Raw genomic sequence first — 25,447 nt, forward strand, 5'->3', positions numbered from 1 at the left:
AAACCAAAACAATACTATTCTTGACACTTTACTTTTGATTATATAAACATGTCATTTGGCTGTTGCTTGATGCACCAGTATTGAATGAAATATGCAGTATGTCAAGTAAAATGATTAAAATCAATTCAAACAACAGATGAAAGAAAAAAAAGAGGCCTTAGACTTTGATCAGTATTTTGTTCTTGGAAATTTGATGTGACAATTTATTTATTTATTTTTGCCACTACTGAGCTTCTAGGCGTTATTTCTAATGTATGTAACATATTTATATTGCCCACAGTTACAAACTGTTTGGGTTTTTTTTTTACTTATAGATGTTTAACTTGTCACACAGCAAGTTGGGAAAATTATATTCAACTACAAAAATGTGCAGCAGCAGCAGCTCCGCCCCCCTGAACATCTGACCTGAGTTTACCTCTGCAGCTCTCAGGTAGGAGATACAGCAGAGCAGAGCAGCGGCCGTCCATGTGGAGGCTTTTATCGCTGCTGCGTTCCTCTCATATCTCCACAGAGAATGATCTCAGTCTTCAAATGTTCACTGAAGCTTCTGATAGGAGGAAGAGGGAGGCGGGGAGGACCCAGGACCAGGACCAGGACTGGGACCAGGACCATGACTAGGCCCAGATAACACACTGTATGGATCCAGATGCAGCTAATTTCAATCACAATGTCACACATGATCCAGTCATTACCCACGCATAAAACACTCATCATGTCTAATTGTGTGTGTGTGTGTGTGTGTGTGTGTGTGTATGCTTGCACACTTAATGAGACAAGTTGGTCTGCAGGGGAAACTGTCAGGAGTCGGGGTGTCAAAGATACGATGTGCACAATGCCATTGCGTGCCACTAGAAAACACACTCAGACACAGAGCATCTGTTGCACATTTACCCTGTGGTCATGGCCTCCTGGAGCCCCCTTGTTTCTCCTGTCTCTCTTTCACAGGACGTCTTTTCTGATCACTCTCTTCCCTCCCTCCCTCCCTCCCTCCCTCCCTCCCTCTCTCTCTCCTTCTCTTCACTTGGTCTCATCAGCTGTCGTTTGTTTCCTCCCTCTATTCTTCCCTCTGTTTCCTCTCATTCACGCCTCAGATCAACAGATCTCTTTCTGAAATTGCAGGAAGAGCCAGTTGGATTTTCTGCTGGTGTCACCACAGACGCCATTTAAACTGTTTTTGACCTAAACTTATTTGGACCAATTCATCTGCAGGATGTCATACTTAAATATTACCTCGTGCTCTCACAGCTACACTACATCAGTGTTGACCATAGTTTTAGCCTTTTGTTTCCATTTAAGGGAAAGTTTGTTGCCACAGGAAACAATCAGGTTAGACAACAGATTGATTCTGGTCGATGCTGTGTGCTCTGTCATTTACGTAAAATAATGAATTAGTGAGAATCTGAGTGTTAACATTGCTCTAACATGAAGACCAGGGAACACACTGTATCATGTGGAGACTTAGAAACTTTGTAGTGACATTTTCTGTTAAAAATGAATCAGAAATGAATCGATAATGGAAAGAAGTCCAACATCTAGACATAACTTGCAAACTCTGTACTAAGAGTGAGGTAACGTAGGCTACCTGCATTTTGTGTGAGGTTCTTGTCTGTAATCGGCCTATAGCATTCCCTGCATTACTCCACAGATCAGCTGTTTGCGTTGGTGAAGTGTAGTTACACTTGTGCGTAGTTATACAGTTGTGAAACGGTTCACAAAACCCAGTTCCAATGTAAACTACAGTAGCCATGAGGACTCAACACAAAAAGAAGAGAAAACTTGTGCAATGGCAGGAATGTGCTATAAATTCAGAAAACAACATCATCAATCTGACAACACAATGCACTGCAAGTACTAGAGATATTTTAACATTTTGGCAAATACGCCTATTGCCACAATCCCTATTGTTTTAGGAGTACTGTAGGTTCATTACGCTTTAATTGTCGGTGCAATTTGTTTGTGTGGGTAGTATTTACCCACAGCAGCTCATCAGCTCTTGCACTGATGCTCCTGCTGCTCCTCTGAACTGGAGCTGAAACACTGACTCTACTCCCAACTCCCCAACCTGACCCTGATCTACTTTCCCGGCTTGGGCAGTACAAGAACGTGGCATATTATATATATATACGGTATTGTGATTGATCACATAATATGCAGCTACGGTAAAAGCCAGTGCTCAGGCTTCACTCTGCAGCCACAGAGGTCGACTCCTGCTGAAACAGTGTGAAAGTGAAGGAAGAACTTTGCCTCCCGGAGAGCAAATCGGCCACCGACTTTGTGAATTTGCAAAATGAAGTGTGTGCTAACAACGTGTTTAGTGGTGGTCTGTCAGCAGCTGGTTACTCAGTGTCTGCAGGAGGCTGAGGGTCTGTCTGTCTGTCTGTCGGGGCAAGAAACAGCAGCCTGGCTTTTAAATACCCTGCATCGGTTCCTGTGACATAGTCTGTGCATCCAGTGTGTGTGTGTGTGAGACATCTGCAGCATCCGGCAGGAGAATGCATTTTTGTCTGAGTTGAGTTGTTAACATGGAGATTAGACAAACATTGAGTTAGACATGCTGCAGTGCAAATGAACCATGGACTAATTAGTGTTTTAGTGGCTGCTGTTGATAAACAGTTTGTTCTGTGATGGTTCTGGGTCCAGACTTCACCTGGAGGAACAACAAAGCTCCCACTCTGTTATTTCTTTTCCTGGACTCACAGTCGAAACGTTCCTGAGCTTTGAGACTTTAAGGAAATGCGTGCAATGAAGCATTTCTCAAACTCGGATCAAAATACTACTTTTCTCCTCGCCAAGCGTGCAGACCCTTTTATGGTTGTTCACCTAATTGTTTTTTGGACTCTAATCCCCTGAACCCTGCATACTTCACTGAGTTGTTTATATGGTTTTGAGCTCACTCCTCTATAAAGCATATTTTTTCCATTATCGAATGACATTCCTGATTTTTAAAATGATGGGGAGATGCTCTGCAGTGCCTACCACGACCAGGCATGTATCAGCCATGTGAAACGAAACCATACATTATGTATAAATAATCTTAATGATGGGATAATATGCAGTGAAAGATATTGTTCTAATATAGATGTAACTAGCAGTGGTGGCGATGGCGCTGCCAGGGATTTTGTCCCCCAACCACAGGACATGCCAACCATGACAACATAACACTGCAGACATGCATGCAACAATCTGCTTACACAGGAATTCACTCGATGCAACACCAAAACTCTCCGTAAGAGAGTTAAGTATGGGAAACCATATTTCAGTCTGCATCAGAGCTGTTTAGATAAACCCACCACAAGCCTAAACCCAACACTGACTCTAACACAGACAGGACAGACTACAGACCCCATGAAAAGGCTTTAATCATCTTTCACATAGTAGCCTAAAAGAAAACCTCTAAAGTGGTTTCATCTTCCCTTACCTCACCTCACCATCACCTGCTCACCGGCTACCATGCAGGGATCATGTTACAGAGATTGTCATTGGTGATTGGATATAAAGGAGACATATTATGCCCCCTTTCCACAAATTAAAATAGTTCCCAGGTGTCTTAAAGCTGTACAGAAAAGAAAACAGAATTTGAGCCCACTCTGAGTCATAAAATTAGTGTAATAACTCATCTTTCAGACGATGTAGGCCAAACTTTGTGCAAAATTCTATTTTTGATTAAATCCGGGATGAAAGTGTGGTATTTTTTTTTCACATTGGATAATGCAGGCACACGGATTATACGTCAGCCTGCTCACGATTCATCTGCCACTGACTTTGAATCCGTCATCCGTCAATCAAATGTCTGAGACAACACTCACACACACACACGGAGCTCGGTCTCGCCCCAAGCTTTGAATATCCCGCCCGCTCGATAACGACCAATCAAATTTGTTTTCCTTACTCGGGTAAACTCGTGCGGCAACTCGTGACAACTTGGCGCGACAAACAGGACAAACGGCCATTTCTGTACACCTTTAAAGACGTGTCACATGACATCTGTGACATGCTTTGGTCAAAATACCCCACGGATCAAACATCATCGCTCTCTTTTCATCCTCTCAAAACAGCTCTGTTCAGAGCAGCTGGTTTCAGTGCCTGTCCCATGCAGATGAACCACTGCTTGCCCCGCCCCACCCCTTCTACCGGGCCCAGGTAGGGGTCGTGGTACTGTGCAAATTTGAATCCTAGTTACATCACTGGAAGACAACTGAGGGAACAGCTCATATAATAAAGCCATGTGGATTTCAATAGGGAGACTGCACATTACAGATTCTTTTTGTCAATTCTCACATTTTGGGGGCAGAAGGCAAGACAAACAACCAAATATATGTTAAAGAGCCTTAAAAAGTGATATTTCCATAATATTGAACCCTTTAAAGGAATCACACTATGTTGGTTTAAATCAGATGTATTTTATCCCAAGTTGTTCAATGATTCTTTTGCGAGCACAAACATTGGTCATGGAGTCCCACAGGGTTCTGTACTTGGACCCATACCGTTCACCTAAGGGTGCTTCCTTTTGGCAACATTATCAGGAATAACCAGATAAATCCCCATTTTTCAGCAGAGGAGACCATACTCATCAACCCTCAGTCGTTCCCTATGTCGTGCCTTAAGATAATGAATGTTATAGCTTGATGGTCTATAAAATAAAATATGTTTTCACAATGTCTTGAACTCCCAAGTGCATAAAAAAAGACTGGTCATAAAGAAAAACAACAACCAAAAAAGAATTGTACGTGTGTGTACTTTCACTGGGTCTGCTTCAAAGGTTCCTCAAAGCCGTTTCCCTTCTGAGAGTGTAGCAAAACAGAAAAGCTTTTCTCTGGTACATAAAACTACATCTTTGATCTGGTAATGAGTGGTGAGGGCACAGTGAGTCAGTCAGTAAATCAGCTTTAGTTTAGAGGAAAATTAGTCTGAATAGAAACTTGACAGCTGACATTAAAGTCACTCTAAATAAATAGGACAGAGACACAGACAAACAACAAGGTTGTGAGTCAAAGTCGAAGCCACAACACTGGGACCACATGCTCTGCACTCTCGGCCTGTGGAGCTAATACAATCCAATATACATAATACATATATATTTATATTGATGGACATTTTTTATTTTTTATTACATCATAATTGATGTAAGCTGTCCACAACAGAGGGAAAAACATTTGGTCAGTGTTATTGTTGTTTGTGATGTTGATGATCTAAATGTCATTCTCACTGTTGTGTATGTTTTACCCTCGTAATGTGGTATATTTACAGTGTTTCTCAGTTGCTTTGGTATATTTCTCAGATCAGAATCAAAATTCTCATAATTGAAACTCCACAACATTTAGTAATTTGTGCACATCATCATAGCAATTTCTCCTTCCTTTGAACAAATTGACAAAGCTTTTGGACAGTGTATCAATTGCTCTCATACGATTCCCTGCTGTTTTAGCATTTGTCATTGTCATGTCAATCAAAATGAACTATACAGTAGCCTACTTATGAATGCTGAATAGTTGTTCCCTATAAAATTAATGGTCCTCATTTCATTGCTTGAGTCATTACATACAAAATTGTTGAACTAGTTGTCAAAATCTGTCAAACTAATTTTAAATGTTGGGAGAACCACTGTGAATTCAATTATTCAAACATTTCAGGGAGAACAGGTAGGCCTATTTTCAGCACTAAACAATCTGCACTGCACTACTGTCATTGTGTCAGGCATTAAACTCAGAGTGGGACAAGAACTTTTTACATTTTACATTTAGACTAACAGATTAACAGTATAGGCTATTTACTGTACTGTAGTGTATTACAGCATCCTACTTACAGTAAAGATTTGCCATATTTACAGTATGGTAGGCTACTGTACTACACCATTTTACAAGTGGGAAGCATCAGGCACATATGACCATGGATGTATTAACAGATCCAGGGCCGGCCCTAGGATGTTGGTGGCCCCCTAAACAAGGTTTTTGTTAGTGGCCCTGCACTCTAAGCGCAAACACCAAATCACTGGTTAAAACTGAATACAGACGTGTTTATGCCCTCTGAGGTTTGAGGCCATTTTCTCGAATTTAACATATTTCATTAAATTGATCTTTTTAAGATACTTGCAGTAACAATACTCAAGCGTTTTATGTCTAAATGTTAGAACCTCCGCTGTAAGCACACTGAGGCCAGTTTGTCCTAGAACACTGTAGAAAGAAATAATTTAGGTCAAATGCTGGAAATTTGAGGTCTGATTTTTGAAAATTTTCTAATTTCTCGTGAAAACACTCCTTCAGTCATGAGAATGAACTGTTTTGGTTCTTGAAATAGGATATGAATACAGTAATAGATAAGTGTAGAAAACAAGTCTAAAATGAAAAATTGTAAGATTGCTTTTTGAGCACAAATGTTGTCATTCTGCCGTTCTATTTTCACCAAATGTCTCAAATGTGAGATAAAAGAAGCTGAATATTGACTTCACATTACATATAAAGCTCATAGCTGCACGTGCAGACCTCAGGATGTTTAAATGACTTGATGAACCCCGGTACCTTTCTGATCATGTGGCCCCCCCCCCCCCACCTAACGGCTGTGGCCCTAAACAACCGCATAGAGGGTTTATGCCAGGGGCCGGCCCTGAACAGATCCATGCGTATCTGGTATGAAGGGAAGTTTGTTGTCATGTATCCATGACAATGTACTTTAGCAGTCGGTAGCAAAAGACAATTAACAAACAGAAAAGCTTTTCTCTGGTACATAAAACTACATCTTTGATCTGGGAATGAGTGGTGAGGGCACAGTGAGCCAGTCAGTAAATCAGCTTTAGTTTAGAGGAAAATTAGTCTGAATAGAAACTTGACAGCTGACATTAAAGTCACTCTAAATAAATAGGACAGAGACACAGACAACAGGTTGTGAGTCGAAGCCACAACACTGGGACCACATGCTCTGCACTCTCAGCCTGTGGAGCCAATACAATCAAATATACATATATTCAGGGCTCTCAAGTTTTGAACTTAGCTTGGAATGAGATTTATTTCGTCCTGCCGTATGGAGCGGGGGTGGGGGGTCCGGCAGAGGAAGTGATATTCCGGCTTCTGGTTAGAGTCTTACAATAACACTAGAACCGCCCCCCTCCCTCCCTATGGTGCATCTCAATGAATTTGAATATCATTGAAAAGTCAAAAAGCCGTAACCACGTATTGCATATAGATGGACATACAAAAGGCCAGCTTTCCATATTAAAAATGCTTGTTTAAATTTGTCTTTTGTAAAAACAAAAATTGTTGAAATATGAACGTATGAACGCCAGGTCTTCATCAAATGTAAGCTATAATCATTACAAATTAAATAAATAAAGTCATACAGAAATAGCCTACTAAGTAGAGACTTTATTTTGTTTTTTGTTTTTTACTACAACTGTTAGAGTTTACCTTAAATATGATGAACTTTTGGTAGCCTACAGCAGTGAACTACGTAAGGGATAATGTATAGTTCGGAGGTTGAACTGAAGGGGTTTATTTCTCCATTAACAACCGACCAACTATACATTATCCCGCTTAGAACACGGCCTACAACTAAATCATTCAATAATGTAACACAAAATAATGATTAAAAGAGATTTTATTCATGTCAAATTAGACCGTTGCTAGGGACGTCCACCGCTCTGATCAGCACAGCACAGAAAAGAGAAACTATGCAGGATATTTACCTTATGTTTCATTTTTACCGTCATTAAATAGCTTCGGACTAATAGTGATGTTAGATAAACGACTTGTAACCTGTTACAGGGAGAGTGGAGGCTCCTTATTTCCACATCGTGGCTGAAAAGCAAACTTGCATCAAAGCCTCTGACCCGTGTCACAGCTCCTCTCCTCTCCTGTTCTCTCCTCTGCGACACAAACACACCCCATAATCTCTTGTTTATGACAGATACGACTACACACAATACATCGTAACGTGTATGGTAATCCATCGATCCACTGATTGATTATCAAAGGCTTCAAATGCACGAACGGGAGGAGGCTCAGCAAAACAGCGGCCGTGACCGGACATGCAGAGTCGGCCGTTGCTATGGAGTCCCTAGCAACGGTCCGCTCAGCGGTGGTCTATCGAGAAATAAACACCGCAGAATATTGGTGATTGACCAATCAGAATCGAGTATTCAAGAGAGCCGTGTTCTAAATGTGATTAAACATCTTGCAGCCGGCCTTCCACTTCCCCATGAGCTGTCCTGACAGCTTTGCTGTGGTTCATCTTATCCAGCTATGCTTTCAGATTACCTTCTTCTCTATCACTGCTAGCCTACTGTATATATCAACCAGATTTGAGTCAAATTAAATAAATATAAATATTAATACATGCAGTGACGGCTGGTATCAATGGGCTAGCAGGGCTGTAGGCCCTCCCTGCATTACACAACAAAAGATGAGGAAAAAATATTCTCTAAATGACATACAAAAGATTGTTATAAGTCTTAGTGAAATCAGAAGTGGCAACAATTTTAAATAGTTTCAAGAAAAACACAGAATATCTCTAAACTGGCTAATTTTAATCAGCCCGAGCTCACGAGTCTGCTCTCATTCATTTTCCGAGTGTGGATGATTGACAGGTCTCATGTCCTGCCCTCACCATTTACCGACTGTTTGGGCTAACGCAGGGAACGTGCGTCTTTGGTTTTGCTAGGATACGCCTGCGAAGCCGCTTTCAGAGATGTGGCTGTGGTGCATCAAACGCTACCCCAGACAAGTGCGGTGGCAAAAAAAAAAAAAAAGATTGCGGAAGTACATAAAAGAACGGGAAAAGAAACACAAATGGCAGGAAATCGTGAGAGATCATTTATACAGAGCCAACCGCACATCTCCCAATGAAATGTCTGCATTAGTCACGGAGGAATCACTGAGGTTAAACAGCCTGGGTCAGGACTCAGACGACCACAGAGGAAGGAGAGACTTCAGAGGAGTCAGGGAGCTCTTTCAGTATGTTCTTCATCAGGTATTTCAGTATGCTGATATTCAGTGGCGGCTGGTGGTGAAATTAGTTTGGTGGGCTAATAAATAAATTATACCCATTTGGTTAACACAGCAGTAGCTAAAAGTTACATCCCATCTGACTAGCACAAAAGTATAGCAGCTAAATAGGCCTACACACTGCATTAAGTAGAAGAGTCTAATCCAAAAAACTTCACCTGGTTATCTCTCACACACTCACATACACACACACACATACACACACACACACACACACACACAGTCTCTCTCTCTCTCTCTCACGCACGCACGCACGCACACACGACGATATTGCTCAAAAGAAAAAAAGAGAATATATACGCAGCTCATATCGACGGCCTTTCTGGTCTGATGTTTATCGTCATGTCATTTAAGTCTGGTGCTCCCGGTGAGTTTAGAAACTAGATTCTCCACTTGGTTCATGTTAGCAAAGACAGTTTAGAGCAGTAAAGTATGCTACCTGTAGTGTAGCCGATGATCGTATCTGGCCTTCTGCATTGTGTTTCTCACGGCCTCCCTCCCACAACAGCACAACTTTTCCTCCGGTTCCTGTGATTGGTCTGAAAACAGCGGTGTTGGGCTAAATAAAATCAGCCCAAATGACAAGTAAATCTAGGGGGCGTGTCCTACGCAGCTCTGTCCCCACAAACGAAACACCAGCAGCGGGGCAGCCGGTCGGTGCGTGTCCGCTGAGTCCGCTCAGACACCGGACAGCTCGGCGGGTCCGTCCCTTGTGTCTGCGGAGCAGCTGGTTACCGTGGTTACCGAGCAGCAGAGGTCCGCCCGTGTTTAACGTTTAACCGGGAAACTAACGGGACCGAGCTGGGTGAACGCAACCGGAAACCAGCCAGAAGTACCAAACTAGAAAAGTAGATTGGAACTATGGTTTGCCAAGAGTTATACATACAAACAATATAGAAATAAATGACCAGAGCTACAACATAACTACAGGAACACACGCTCCTTGATCCACGCCCTGAAGAAGACGGGTCGGTCGAAACCGGTCGGCGTTCTTTTGTATCCATGCCCTGATTTATTAAAGGCTTTTTACGCATCATCTTGTCTCCAGCGTGTGAGTGCCTGAAGTAAGCCTTGTGCTTTTTTTCATCTCTCACAAATTTTTTCAACTTCAAGAGCACCCCGCAACACCTGGATACCCCTGGTTACCCCTTTGTGTCCACCACAAGCACTCGTATCCCCCCACCTTTGAAGAGAATTACAGGAACATGTCGGACGTAGCGCTCGCACTCTTCCAGTGACGACGCTCTGCCCAATCAGTGGAAGGCAGTCGGCTGACGTCACGTTATAGTATCGCTTCGGCTCGCTTGGAACCAGGGCTGAGGGGGGAACTAAAAATGGTACCTGGTACCAGGTACTAGGGCCAGTGGAAAAGCAAAAAAAAGCAGGCTGTGCCGAACCGTGCTAGTGGAAAAGCGCCATAACAGAACTGAATACGTCTCCCTGGGAGAAGCCAAGTTTGACACACTCCCCGTCTCCTGTGGTGTCCCCCAAGGGTCAGTCCTCGACCTTTTCACTGTGTACACGCTTCCCCTTGGCCGTGTCATCAGCCGGCATGGAATATCTTTCCATTGCTATGCTGATGACACCCAACTCTACTTCAAAATGAACCCAGCATCCTCTGAAACCCTGCCATCTTCCACACTCACCTCCACCACCTGCCTGGGGGAGATGAAGGCATGGACGAAGGAAAATTTTCTGCAGCTTAACAGCTTAACAAAAACATTGCAAAACTCTGCCCCTCACTCTCTCTCCCAGATGCAGAAAAACTTGTCCATGCTTTTGTCTCCACCAGGCTGGACTACTGTAATGCTCTTCTTGTCGGGATCTCCAACAAAAACATCCAGAAGCTCCAATACCTTCAAAACTGTGCTGCCCGGATCCTCACAAAGGTGCGAAAATTTGACCACATCACACCAGTTCTCAAATCCCTCCATTGGCTCCCCGTCTCACTCTGGATTGAATACAAGGTCTCCCTACTGACCCACCAGTGCCTCCATGGTAATGCTCCAATTTACCTGCTAATCACCCCTCAACTCTCTCTTCACGACACCTCTGCTCCGGTCAGGCAAACCTCCTGCAGATCCCAAGGACCAAGCTCCGAACCATGGGAGACAGATCCTTTTGTCACGCCGCTCCCTGTCTTTGGAAAGCTCTCGCTGACCACATGAGAGCACCACTGACCCTGGGCACTTTTAAAAAAGGCCTAAAAACCTACCTTTTTAAAAAAGCCTTTTTTATTAGTCTTGTTTTTTTGTTTTTTTTTGGAGACGTTCTCTCTCCAATTCTTATTTTTATTAATGTAGATTGTTTGCTCAATATGAAGTGCATTACATTTAAAATCCATTATTATTATTATTATTATTATTGTTATTATTATATTTAATGAGCAGTAGCTCCGGTGTTGCCCAGCAACAGAACCTGATGACAGATCATAGTAATCTGCTGCACAGACAACCAGTGGATCTGTTAATTACAAGACGACTTGTCTACATAGTGTCGCGACCATGCGCCACCCTGGTACATAAAGTTTTACAGTGAAGGCTCTAACAAGTCCAGGCTTCAGGGATGACCCAGGTGCTTATTTCTATTGCTGAAAACCTGGAGCTTGGTGGGATTTGCTGCCATATTGCTCAATGTTCGACTCACCGGCTGCTTCACGCTCATCACCTGTAGCTTGGTCGGCGAGGCTTTCCGGGCGGACCAGCGTCCTGCTTCAGTGGCACCGGGCCGGCCACCAGCTCCAGCGTCCTGCGTGTATCGACCTCCGTCCGTCGTCACGCGGTCGTGGCTTTTTCAGTTCATTTGTGTTTAGAAGAGACAATAAAACGATAATTCAATCTTGAGTTGGACGGGGATCCTTCTCATCGTCAACTTCTCTTGACTTCTCTGCGGACGGCCGCCTCGTCCCCACGAGACTCTTCCTTTGGCTTTTTCCCAGCATGCCCTTGCTCCTTCCGCTCACGTCAGACTTAAGCGGCCAGGTAACCAGGCAACCAATCAAAACATTACATTACACAATATGGCAGCCCCCCTTCTCAAACCTACGGAAGTGACCTCAACAATAGTGAATTATTTAAATATTATATTTACACAATTATTAGTTTGAATCCATATATCCATCTCTGTGTTTGTCCTCTCAGTCCTTCTGCCTGACTCTTCCTCACATCTGATTGGTTAGTTTAACTTGACAGGAAGTGTCTATGTTGTTTGAAGTGGACAAAATGTGGAGATAAATGCTGCTTGAGCACTAGTTCACTGACAGGCTTGGCGTGTTCACTCCAATTTTAGGAAATCTCTGGGTGCCAGTCCAAAAAATAGTTGTGTAGTAGAAAACTGACAGCACTCTCAAATAAGTTAAATACTTTATTTTTTTAATGCAAAAGGCACAGCAGCAGTCACAGGGACGTGTTTTGGCTTGCAGCCGTCCTCAGCGTTCGTTAGTTAGTGGGTGTGTCTTTCCCTTAATAGAAGCCAGCTGGTCCAGATGAGTCCATTACTAGAATAAAAAATAAAAAATATCGTACAGATAATTCAAAAATACAATCCTCAATAATACATCATCAGAAATATCCAAAATTGTCCAACAACAAGAACACAATAAATATATTGTCTATGAATAACGAAGGGTTTCCACATGTATCTGTGCTGAGCCCACATGGAACCCCCCAGACCATAATATCAGACCACATACATAATCAGAAATATCCAAAATTGCCCAACAACAAGAACAACACAATAAATTCACTGCCCGTTCAAAAAAAAAGTCACACTCTGATATTTCGTTGGACCGCCTTTAGGTTCGTTGATGGCACATGTGGCATCGTTTCAATGAGCTTCTGCAATGTCACAACATTTATTTCCATCCAGAGTTGCATTCATTTTTCAAAGATTCTCAGTGAGGTTAAGGTCTGGACTCTGTGGTCACATTAGACCACATTTCTTCCTTGAAAATGATGGTTGCAGTTTTTGATAATGCATTGGACAGTTCTCAAGCCAATTTTACTAGTCTCAGTTATCTCCTTTGATGTTTTATTTGCTTGATGCATGCCAATAATTTGACCCTTCTGAAACAGATTAACATCTTTTCCACGACCACAGGATGTGTCTTCTGACATGGTTGTTTAAGAAATGAGACTGCATCAGTTGGGTTATATAAGTTGTTGCCAGCTGAAATGAATCATCCATGCAGTATCCAATAGGAGGCTCTTACCTATTACCTTATTTAAATCCAAATGGTGACTTTTTTGGGGGACGGGCAGGCAGTGTATATTGTCTGTGAATGACAAAGGGTCTCCACATGTGGCTGTGTTAAGAGCCTATGGAACCCCTAGACAATAATATCAGACCACATACATGCCACCATCATTGGCTACAGGAAATATGATAAAACTAATTCTCATTTGAGAACTCCCCAGGCAATAATAATAGATCACATACATATCAACATAATTACAGGAACATGATAAAACTAACTCCCCATTTAAGCCCCTCGGATATCCCGTCTGTAAGAAATGAGCACTAGTTAATCCAGCCCTGTGGTCTTTACATATACGTAGCAGTAGCAGGGACATTTTGAAAGATGTCACTGAGTATGTTACTAAACATAAACAGAAAATGTTCCTGCTAGGGCAAGGAGAGCACAAGTAAACAGTTATTTCTTTGTTTGTTATTATAATTTGATCCCCTCACAGCTCCTGTTTCAGATCCGGGGGACGGAGGAGTCGTAAAACTGAAAAGTGAAACAACGCGTTTACTTTACGACTACTTAACCACATTTACCCAAACCCAAAATCTGACCTTAAACAAAGCTCCTCTATATCTGTAGAAGACCGCAGGCTGGATCGGGACACAAAAACAAACAAAATTGGCTTATAAATGTGACTCAGATCTGCTAAGAAAGAAAAATCCAATCCAGTTATTATATTTTTATATTATACTTATGAAATGTAATTGAGAAAACAAATTAATTTGATGTAAACTTTCTTCCTTTTTTTCCTTCTTTTTTTAAACCAAATTTACCACTGGAACTTATATAACTAAACTACATTTAATGTGCACATGGGTGTTTTTGTTGTTGTTTTTTCCTACTTCTACTATATGGTATTTTTTCATCTTTGTAACACATTTTCAGTTACTGTAGATTCATAGATAAGTTACAGATAACCTAACTAGATGGGGATTTATGTTTTTCACTAATGTATTGATGTAAAGACACATCACCCTATGTTCAATAGATCTTTATAAAAGCCTACTCATTGTTCTTCTCATGGGATTACACACTGCAGATGCAACACAAACACATAAATTCATTTATTCAGTAATTACTGTAATTTTATTAACTATGCTGTGTTTTATCTTTCGCATCAACAGGTGTGGCGTTAAAGTCTGACAGGTGGTTACTGAACAAAGCTGCACTGCCTATTGATATATTAGCATTGATTATTAAAGCTGCAATTCTGGAGGATGTCAATGATCCACAAGAGACCAGGATCTGCTTCATACCTGTGTGTTCGAAACAGCTTCTTCTCCTCAGACTTATTAATCGCAGCCATCTCACGTACCTGACTCGTTACCCAAACAGCCAAAACTAATCAATTGCAAAAACATGGTTGGCTGTAATCAGATTTGAAGCTCGGAGCTCTGCTGCTCTCCAGCTGTTTCTCCCCCTTTCAGGGTGGTCAAATTAACTTTACTGAGTTCCCACATTTAATAGGACTGCCACAGCAAACAAAGCTGCCTTGCTCAGGAAAAAAAGTAAACAGGAATCTTAAAAGAAGAGACAGAACAACATGAGATAGAGCCAGGAGGAGGGGGCTAAAGATCAATCTGGAAATGTGGAACCACTTAGGCCCAGTGCGCACACCCTATAAAGGGTTAAAGATGGCTATGGGATAAGTGGAGCTCGTTTATCGCAAATTTGACAGTGGTAGTTAAATGGTGAGTTTTCTCTGGGAGCTGCCAGTCTGAGGAAGCAGATGAGACGGTGCTGTGCTCACCTCTGCTGCTTCTCACTCTCTGAGCTCGTCTCTGCCGGTTTACGGCCGAACGTCTCCTCATCTGAGCCCTAAATCTTCCACCGTGAAGCAGGACTGAAGCAGAGGAGGGTTGTCTCATCTCCCCTCTCTCTGCTGACACCTTCACGTTCATCGGCTTCATCGCTGCTTTGGGCCTGTGAGATTTTCTTCTCCACTTAACCTCCATCCATCCCTTCAGCTTTCATACCCCAGCCGCCACCGCCACCAGCAGCAGCAGCACCTCCCCTGTCTTTACCCTTTCCCTTCTTGCCTCTGTCCCCTCGCTGTGGATCTAAGTCTTGGTCCTGACACCCCCGGAGTCCCTGCTGATGTCCACAGCCTGGCGCTGAAGTGGGCGCTGGCCAAGCAGCCCAGATGCATTTGCGACTTTTTGCCATTGTGATATCCTTGTTGTGTGAGGTGATCAGGATGGGATCTGGTGTCATGCAAAAGCAAAGTGGTGAGTACAAAGCATGCAAAGTTTTTGTTTCTCTCTGTGTGTGTGTAACATGATCACTTCTGCTTTCTCTACATTGAAAATGATCTGTAGTTTCTCAGTGATACCTGGGACCTGAGATTTTCAACTTGGAACTGACAGTGTGCATGAAACAGAATGAAAACATGCAAAAACTGTGGTAATGAATTAAATGGACACACTGGACTCATTTAACATTATGTTTTATAATTACCACAATATTCAAGCAGAAAAATTCTACAAATGACAAACGACTTTAACTCTGAGGACACAGTGTAACATTTATAAAAAGATTTTTTGTCAAACAGCTGCAACATTTATTACAAATGTGTCCCGCACCACATGGTTCAGCCTTCCACTGCCCATGTGCTGCTGTTTCATTTCATATTTGATAATACAAGGGAATGACAGGATATCTCTTCACTTTACGTCTTATTATGAGATGATTTAAAAATGAAAACATCAGAGATGAAGAAGAGGAGGTCCAGAGCTTTGCTGTAAAAGCAGCGGCTGCACTGATGTGAGTGATGTTGTATTTCTCCTGACAGATTTTCCTCCTCTGCTCCAAATCCACAAATCTAATACTCTCACATCTTGCTGTAAAACATTGTTCACTTTGGATCATCATCGGATCCTAATCGCATTTTACATTTGTATGTTTTCATGTTTTATGAGCGGTTTTCAGTGGCTGATATGCCTTGTCATGTTAAGGAGAGAAACTCCTCGCAGATTTGTGGATAATGCTCTTTTTTTTTAAATCTTTTTTTTATATATATAAAAACCTTTCTGAAACCCTGGAGTCCAGGTGACCCTCACACTCACCGCCGCCTGGCATTTCCTCAGGAACCTGTGACTAATAGAGGGAGATCCGGTCTCAATTACACTGTCATTCTGACTTCCGACGTTTCCCCCTCTCTCCCTCCCAGAGGTGACGTGTTTGGATAATGAGGAGAGGCTGCATGAAGCCATCAGGTGTCACTGACTCTCATTGGGGCTAATCACCTGTGACAGCTATTTCAAGCTTGTTTACCAAAGCCAGACTGACAAATACCTACGTAGAAGAAAACGCATGATGTGTTTGTGAAAAGTGAGAAGAGCCAAAGGGAAATAAACATGTGCAGGTGTCGCATGAGAACACAAACTGGTTGAATGTTGAATTGTTATCAACATTCTAATATTAATCATCCGTCAGACTGAGAATCAGGACTTTGAAACTAGTTCTTATTTTATACTTATTCAAAGTATGAGTTTAGAACCTTTTTTATGGCATGTTGCACTAAAACAACTATAAAAAGAAAAATGAAAAGCATGAAATAAAGATATAAAATACACAAATCCGAAAAATCCAAAAATAAATTTTGTTTAAAATTGTAGAAAACATCTTGTTGACGTTTGGATTGAGACGTCTGATGCTGATGGCCGAGAGCAGCTGGAGGTCAGATCCTGGTTTTTGATTTGAAGGGTCAGATTCTGGTTGTGGTCTCGGCAGCTTGACCCGCTGTCAGAATTCATCACTTCACACCAAACTGATTTATGTTGTTTTATTACCCCCCCCCCCCCCCCCCCCCCCCCACCTTTTTTTTTCTTCCCTCTCCTTCATTTACCCTTTCTTTCTGCCTCACCCCCCACACACCCTCCCACTTCCACTTCCCTACGTACCTCTCCCACCCTTTCACCCTCTGTCACATCTGGACTTGGTTCATTTAGCTGTTAAAACGCACACGTGCGCGCACACACACACACACACACACACACACACCAACACACACGTGAGAAGGGTTTCAGAGCGGGAAAGTTGGAGTCGGGAGGTCGAGGCCATTATCGCGTCCATTAGTGTCGATCTGTGTGTCTGTGAGGTCTCTGTAGGTCAGGTTCAGCTCCACCGTCACGTCCTCTCTGTCTTATGGATTTAACCATCTTCTCTGCAGTCACATTGCGCCAATTAATAATCAATAATTACTGTGGTTATTATTGGTATTTGTGTTACAACATCCTGCATCTGTAGGCTACTGCCTTTGCGTTTCATGTTTTTTCTTCCTATTCCTTTAGTGAGTCTGGAGATGTTTAGCTGCAGAGTTGAAGGAATCTATGCATGTCAGAATTACATTATGAATAATAAAACACTATAATTATAGATTATATGTTAATATTGACAAGAATTGTTCTGATGGTAACATAAATTGCTCAGATTTAGCCTGAAACACTAAATCAGGTGAGGTCTCGGAGTGAGTCTAATCCACATTTCACACTCAGATAAATCAGCAGATTTCCTGGACAACAGTTCTTCCTCTCTGCGGCTGTTCATTCTCTCTTCTTGTGAAAGTGCTGATGTTATTGTTCAAGGACTTTTTTCACCTTTATTTGACAGGGAAAGTGGAGATAGACAGGAAGTTGAGGGGGAGAGAGGGGGAGTGGTGTGGTGGGGATGTGCAGGGACGGGAGGAGTCAAACTGAGGACCTGCTGCTCAGGGCTCATTACAGACATGGTACCCCCCCCCCCCCCCTCCCCCATCCCTCCTCCCCATCATCAGGGGCGCCATGCAGGCTACTGTTTTAGAGCAGCAAGGAAGAACTGATTCACGGTAAAATGGTGAACAAGTTCAGAATCTGTAAATGAAATCACGGTGTTGTAACATCTCTGAATAGAAGCTGACAGAGTCTAAACCACAGTGAGATGGTCTGACATGGAGGTTTTTGCTTTGCGTCACCAGCTGTTCCCTACGCTCCTTTGCTGTTGCATCGCACTTTACACTGGCTTCCTGTCTCTTCTAGAATTCATTTTAAAATTTTACTTATTTTTTAGTTTTTAAGTGCCTGAATGGTCTGGCACCGCCCTACCTGTCTGACCTTCTTGTTCTTCACCATGGCCCCCCGAGCACTGAGGTCTGCTAATCAGCTGCTCTTAACCACACCGAGAGCAAAACTAAAAACGAGAGGATGGTTCTCTGTGGTGGAACAGCCTACCTCTGCATATTAGGACTGCACAAACACTCGAGAACTTTAAATCTCTTTTAAAAACTCATCTCTTTTCCTTGGCATTTTAGTTTTATATGTCTCCACTCTTGTTTTATTGTTTTATTGCATGCTTTTATTGTAGCTACATTACCTGTTCCATCTAGTTGTATTGCCACTAGTTTGCTTGTGTGTTTATTGTACAGCTCTTTGGACAACCTGGGTTGTATTTTTAAATGTGCTATATAAATAAATATGTATTGTATTGTATTGCAAAGCGGTGACCTTGTTGCCTGGCAACTCTGACAGCACAAAACTTTTTTTTTTCCTCACAAACTTCTGGTTTTAAGGGTTTGTCCCGATATTTTTGAACTAAGTCGAAACACAACACTGACATTTAAGTGTGATTCTCAGACTCTCCGTCACCGCTGTTTGGTGACTCATGATATGTTGCACCACAAAGGAAACCACCTGTTGGAGACTTTGTTGCCCTGGGAAAGAAGGAGGCAGTAACAAACCTTTAGCTTTAGTCCAGTCGTGTTGCTGTGACACAATCAGAGTTTTAACAGCTGCAGCATCTGTGTTTTCCTGATGAAATCATCTCATTCTGATCTACTGGGTGAATTTCATTTGGCCTCCATCACACGCGTCAATGAAATGACTGCTCCTGGAGAGGAAAGTGTCATATAGAGATCTGTTGACTGTGTGTTGACAGGACATATGGGGAGAGAGAAGAGGATTTGAACCAGGGACATTGAGGTCATTTATGAACCTTCAGGCCTCCAGATCTGGATTGAGAAAGTGTTTATTGATCCGACCCGTTTGTCTGGATCATCACCTGCAGAGTGAACTTGAAGTTGTGACTCTGTCTTTTAGAAACCACGTGGTGAAAAATGTCCACATGTTGGGCCGTTGGAGCGCACAGCGTATGTTGTTTTAACACGTCACCCCCACCTGGCACGTTTCTCTTGTTTATAGACACATTATGGAGCATCTTAGGGTCTTTTTGGCTCCATCTACTGAAGTGGCGGCTGATGTGTGTTACTGGAAAACTGTACATCCTAACACAGAAATCTGTTTCCACAGCTTAACCTCTCTTCACCTTCATCTCTAAGCTGAAGATACTGAAATGAGACGTAAAGTTGTGATTTTCATCACTGTTGCATCACATTTCAATGTCTTATCTTTCTTCAGTTGTTTTGCTCCCACACCAGTTCACTGAAAACACCGTATCACACGACTTTGTTTCTTTATAATTTCCTCACTATTCTCTTTCCTCACTATGTCTTTTGAATCCAGTTTTAGGGTGGAAGTCCTTTTTCCTATCCAACATATTTCCCCGAAACCCCAACAGAGCCTGTCACACCTGGTGCTGGTTAAAAACCCAGTTCAATCCCATGCGAGGTCAGAGGTCAGTGTTTTACGCTACCTAAACCTGCCGCTCCTCTAAAAGTCCCCTAAGCCTGCAGATCGATAGCATATGTGCAGAGAACTGTTTTTCAGACAATGGGTCGAGAGCTCAGAGTGAAGTCCCACAGCTCGGTGCTCTGCTCCTCCTCCTCACTCAGCCTTTGTCTCCCTTCTTCTATTGTCATGCTCATTAGGAACTCGGCTCATCTCTAAACACGTTGAAAAACATCCTGACTGCTCTGTTAAAGTGATCTTTGTGGTTACCTGAAGTGATCTGGCAGTGTGTTAGCCTACCTGCAGTAGACTCAGTTTAAAGGAGCAGACTGATGAGTGTCTGTCGGCCAGAACAAAAGAGTGAAAAAACATCTGTTTAAATGTTTGCTTCATGTAAAAATATTTTCATGTTTTCTATCTTCCTGTCAAAAGCTCTTATCTTTGGTTCAACATTTTTCTCTACTGCCGAACGGCCGTATTCCTACCCACAAGAGCACAGTAGGCTATTTAGCTGCTGCTGCAGGCCAGCAGAGCAAATCAAAAGGAGCTGCACTTTTCTATGTTGTGATGGGATAAAATAGCTGCACAGAGTAGAGACATGTCCTGCATTTCATCTACAGTATGTCACAGCCAAGTTTCAGTTTCAAGTTGGTAAATTCTGCAAAAAAAAATCCTTTAGTTAGCTGCTGTTGTTAGCATTGTTAGCTAATACCAGCTGATAACAACACACCATGTGATAGTTTGCGTGTAAAAGCAATATAAGAACATGTCTACAGGTAGAAGCTACTAAATACTGTCATCTACAAAAACACGACCAAGTGGCCGATAAACAATGTAACTGAAAGCAGCCCCAGCTGGGGCCACCACTTTTTTTGTGTCCCTTGGAAACATTTCTGTTGTGTTGTGAATTGTTGCAGCTCATGTGTTGTCACAGTTATAAGTAAGTAAATAAGTAAGTTGTTTTCTGAATTTGTTTGCATGTGTTTTTTTTACAGTAAGTTGCAGTGTGTTGAGCTCTCAGGTCCACCATAGTTTTCCCTCCCCTAAAAAGATAATAACAATATTGACTTATTTAAAGTTTTAATTTATTGTCTCACATGGGCTATCTGTCCCTCGGAGAGAAGAGAAGAGATCTGTGTTTTGCGATCTGGTGAAACAGAGCTATAATTAGACCTACATGAATCTTTTCTTGAGCTGCAAATGACATTTTAATTTGTTTTACTGACTATGTAGCTAAAGCATCTAAATCTGTTTTTAAAACTGTAGAGAGCAGAGTCAGATTGGGAGGACGGGAAGAAACCCACATGACACAGAGAGAGGAAGTGACCAGACAGTCATTTGTGGCTGTCACTTTCCCATAATCCACTGCACACTGATCAGTGTTGGGTTTGTATAGATTCATCTAAGCTCTTAGTGCTGACATGTCGCTGCTGTTGTGTTGCCAGATTTCACTGAGTCTCAGAGGTTTAGAATCAGCTCATCTCTGTCTCAGTTCTGACTTTTCTGTTCATGAAGCTCATTACAATGATCAGCTTCATCTTGCGGGTGTTGTGTGGCGTTAATGCACTTTGTTGGTAAGCAGCACTTTTCATCATCTCACAGCGGTGCGTGACTTGTAACCTTTAATGACCTCTGCTGATGACCTGGTTTTTTGCAATGCATATTTCAAGTTTAAACCTACTGTATGCATATTTCAACTTATGTCTGCGCACACATGCACACAGTCAACGGGGGCGCCGGCAGTCAGCCACAGGTTCTTTGTGAGGATCAGACCCTGCTATTGTTCAGACTCACGCACACTCACTGCCCGTCCTTCACCTCCTCGCTGTAGATTCAAACCGTCTTTCCATCCCCTTTTACTTCACTTTATCTGTCTTTCCATCCCACCTCACCCGTCTTTCCGTATCCCTCTTTATCCCATTGGATTTTAAGCATTCCTGCTCTGTCTGTCCAGGCCTGTGTGTGTATCTGGGAGCAGACATCTCCACTGGCTGTTATAATATAATAAGGCTTACCCCGGCTTAGACGTCAGCCCATCCTGCTCCACACACACACACACACAAGAGTTGTTGTCAGGTCCATGCACTGGACTGAAGAGGAGGGGAGTAGTTTTAATTTTCCTCACTGTGTTTAATCAGATAATAAATCATGCAATATATTAGTGAAGATCAGTGGAACAACTGCTCCCACACTGTGGGCACAATTTCTCTTTGTTTTGGCTCAGTCACAGTCGAATGTGACATGATGCTGAATAGAAACAGCAGCTCTATAAACCAAAATATTATTTCGGCATTTAGGGCAGACAACAGATGCAAGAAGTATGCTCACATGATACATGGGGTTGTGAATGTCTGATTCTTGAATGTCAATAAAAAATGAATTACAAAAAAAAAAGAAAAGAAAAAGGAACACTAGCTCTGACAACAAGATGCAGCCATTTATTTCACTGTGAGAGAGGAAGAGATTTACCTCACAGCCTTCCTCTGGGAGAAAGAGAAGAAAGAGCTGAACTCCAAAAGGTTCAAAATGTTTATAACCAATATTAATCAAATAAATTCTGGTCTTTTATAAAATCAGAGGTCCAGGTTGTGTTGTGATTCTCTAACAAGGCAGAGGCCACACAGGCTGTTTCCAGCCAGCATGCTGCCAGCAGATTTTAAGTGCTCTAATAACACATCAGTTTGAGGGCGCGCACCCTACAATCCCCTCCAACACAACAAAATCCAGTAAAATGTTACACACAAAGTAGAGACGAGGCAAAAATAAAATAATTACATCCCATATAATATAATTACACCTCAACCTTTTGCCTCTCTGCAGGTGGGTGAAAGCTCCATGAAGTTTTTCAAGCCGTGCCCAACCGGGTCTCATGGGCCAAGCCCTGGACTCCCTGCTGTGGAGGAAACTTCACAGCAGGGAGTCCAGGGCTCAGACTGAGTGATGGCCTAAGTGGAGCCGCTGCTCATCATGTTGAGACCAGTGAGTGGAGGTTCTGATTAGGATGCCCCCCCCCCCCTGTGGAGGGCTTTCTGAGCACATCCACCCAAGGGGAGACCGGGTAGCACAGAGCAAATTTCATCTGGCCTGTAAACACCAGGGGTGAGGTCAGGCTACTTGACTGACCTGCCACCACCACGACCCATCACTGGGTGGGCAGTTAAACATGGGTTATGGATGGATGGATGGATGGATGGATGGATGGATGGATGGATGGATGGATGGATGGATGGATGGATGGATGGATGGATGGATGGATGGATGGATGCACATGATTTCAGCAGCACTAATGAATTCCTGCCGTAGGAAGTTAAACTCAGTGGGTTTAGTTTAGTTTAGTTTATTTAAAGTGTAAAATCACCATGGTGCAACATGGTCTCGGTACACTTTACAAAATTAATTACAATAATAGAAATAGCAAGTCACTTTACACAACAGTTTACAATAAATGATCAGAAAAAATACAGGCCAAATAGGCGAACATAGCCTACTGTGGAGGACAAGCAAAGAACGTACAGGGAGATAAATAGGACACTCAAATTTTGCCAAAACATTGTGTAAGAAGGTGCTTCTTAAGAAGTGTTTTAAAGGTTACGGTGGAAGTGGATTGTTTGACATGTAGTGGGAGACTATTCCATAAGCAGGGTGCACGGTAGGAGAAGGCCCTATAACCAAATGATTTTTTATTGACTGGGGGAACAACCAGAAGATGAGAGTTTACAGAGCGGAGAGGGCGGGGTGGAATATAGGGTATGAGTAATTCAGACAGGTATGATGGAGCCAGGCCATTCAGTGCCTTATATGTAAGGAGAAGGACCTTGAAATCAGCTCTGGCCTGGACCGGTAACCAGTGGAGAGATTTCAGGACTGGTGTTATATGACTGTGTCTATGGGTTTGATCTTTCCACCCTTTGGCTCCGTGTCCTCCTCCCTATAGCGTCTTCAGCTCTGGATCAGTCGGGAGCTCAGAGCTCAGAGATGATTTCTCGTGGATCCAGAAACTCTCTGGTACCGTGAGGATTTGTGATGTCTCCTCTCCTCCACCCTGCCCTCCGCCCTCTGCTCTCCGCCCATCCTAATCCACAGCCTATGTTTCCTTCTGCAGCAAACAAAGAGACATCAGAGGACTGTCGGAGTTGTCTGGAGTGTTCCCGTGACAACGGCTGCGTGCGTTGCCCCGAGCGACTCTTCTTGTTCCTGCAGAGGGAGGGGATGTCCCACCATGGTACCTGTCTGCATGCATGTCCCGCCGGACACTATGGACAGAGAGGGAAGGACATCAACCGTTGTATGAGTATGTCAAAGACCAACTACGTCTCACATAAACACAACCTACGGTGGCCCTGAGGGCTTTGTAGCATACTGTAAATGACAGAGCAGGATGAGTAGAACATTTTTCACACTGCCCATATACACAGAGTTTACAGATTTATTAAGATGCACCTTGTTCTATTCATCCCAGACACACAATGTCCCAATAACAGATGAGAGACAGAAGAGAAACCACGTCACCTCAGAAACATCTCACCCAAAACTTCCTCTTTCCCAACTTCAGCTCTTGTCTCTGTCTACCTGACAGAAAGCAGTGCCTGAACCACGTCCTGATCCGACCTCAGAAAAACACACAGCAAAGATAAGAACCAGCCCGACTGGCTGAAGCCCCCCGAAAAAAAAAAAGGCTCAATTCATATAATCATATAAAATGCCTCTGAGATGACACAAAGGAGGGATTTAAACTTCCTGGAATACAGTCGGTGCAGCTCAAAACGCAATCAGCTCAGTGTGGGTTTGTGCCAGGTTGGCATACGTAGTTTACACTCTTTATATTAGGACACACAAAACAATAAGCTGAGATGAACTGGGTGGAGAAATGAAGCTCAGTAAACAAAGGAACATGAGAAATGTCAAGTTAACTCAAAGACAAAACACTGCAGGTCAGAGGAGGAGTGGAAAGAAATATGAATGTGTTCAACGAACAATTTCACGTACAACAATGATTAGACAGACAGACTCACCTTCAGGACACCCAGACAGGTGTGTGATCAGCCAGAAGAGTGTGTTGTGTGTTGTGTGTTGTGTGTTGTGTGTTGTGTGTTGTGTGTTGTGTGTTGTGAGTTGACGGGGTGTGTGCTGTCTCTCCCTCCCTCAGAGTGCCGCTCTCTGGACTGTGAACAATGTTTCAGCCGTGACTTCTGCACCAAGTGTAAACAAGGACTCCACCTGTACAAAGGCAGGTGTATGAGCAGCTGCCCAGAGGGAACCATGGCCCATCAAACAGACTGTCTGGGTGAGTGGCACACACGGACACACACGGACACACACACACATGACAAAGTAATAAATCAATAATCATTATTACCACATCATATCTTCAGGTTTTCTGGTTCATTCAGGTTTTTCATACAGAAAGCAAAGCTGTGTCATCAGTAAATGCTTCCACAAACTTAAAAGTTGTATAATATAATGCTCTTTGTAGAATATATTTACAGATATTTGTCATGTTTTATGTCACGGTGTGTGACAGACAGGACAGTGAAGCCAGTGTTGAGAGATTTGATCCATATGGAACAAAGTCCAGTCCAGTCCAAACCAGTCCTCCTCCTCCAGACACC

At 42.8% G+C, this 25,447-nt stretch overlaps 1 protein-coding gene across 1 annotated transcript in view; it reads left to right on the top strand.

Annotated features, from left to right (window-relative positions):
* Positions 1-14,585: 14,585 nt before the first annotated feature.
* rspo4 (R-spondin 4) overlaps positions 14,586-25,447 on the top strand; it is a 49,223-nt gene continuing 38,361 nt past the window's right edge. Inside the window, exons 1-3 of the mRNA XM_085776706.1 lie at positions 14,586-15,467; positions 23,941-24,129; positions 24,985-25,122. Coding sequence (XP_085632832.1) covers positions 15,383-15,467; positions 23,941-24,129; positions 24,985-25,122 — 412 coding nt within the window. The 5' untranslated portion in view covers positions 14,586-15,382. The remainder of the gene's footprint in view (positions 15,468-23,940; positions 24,130-24,984; positions 25,123-25,447) is intronic.

The sequence above is a fragment of the Trachurus japonicus genome, chromosome 5 (assembly GCF_045865225.1).
Source record: "Trachurus japonicus isolate A0001 chromosome 5, Traja_1.0".
NCBI classification, from domain to species: domain Eukaryota; kingdom Metazoa; phylum Chordata; class Actinopteri; order Carangiformes; family Carangidae; genus Trachurus; species Trachurus japonicus.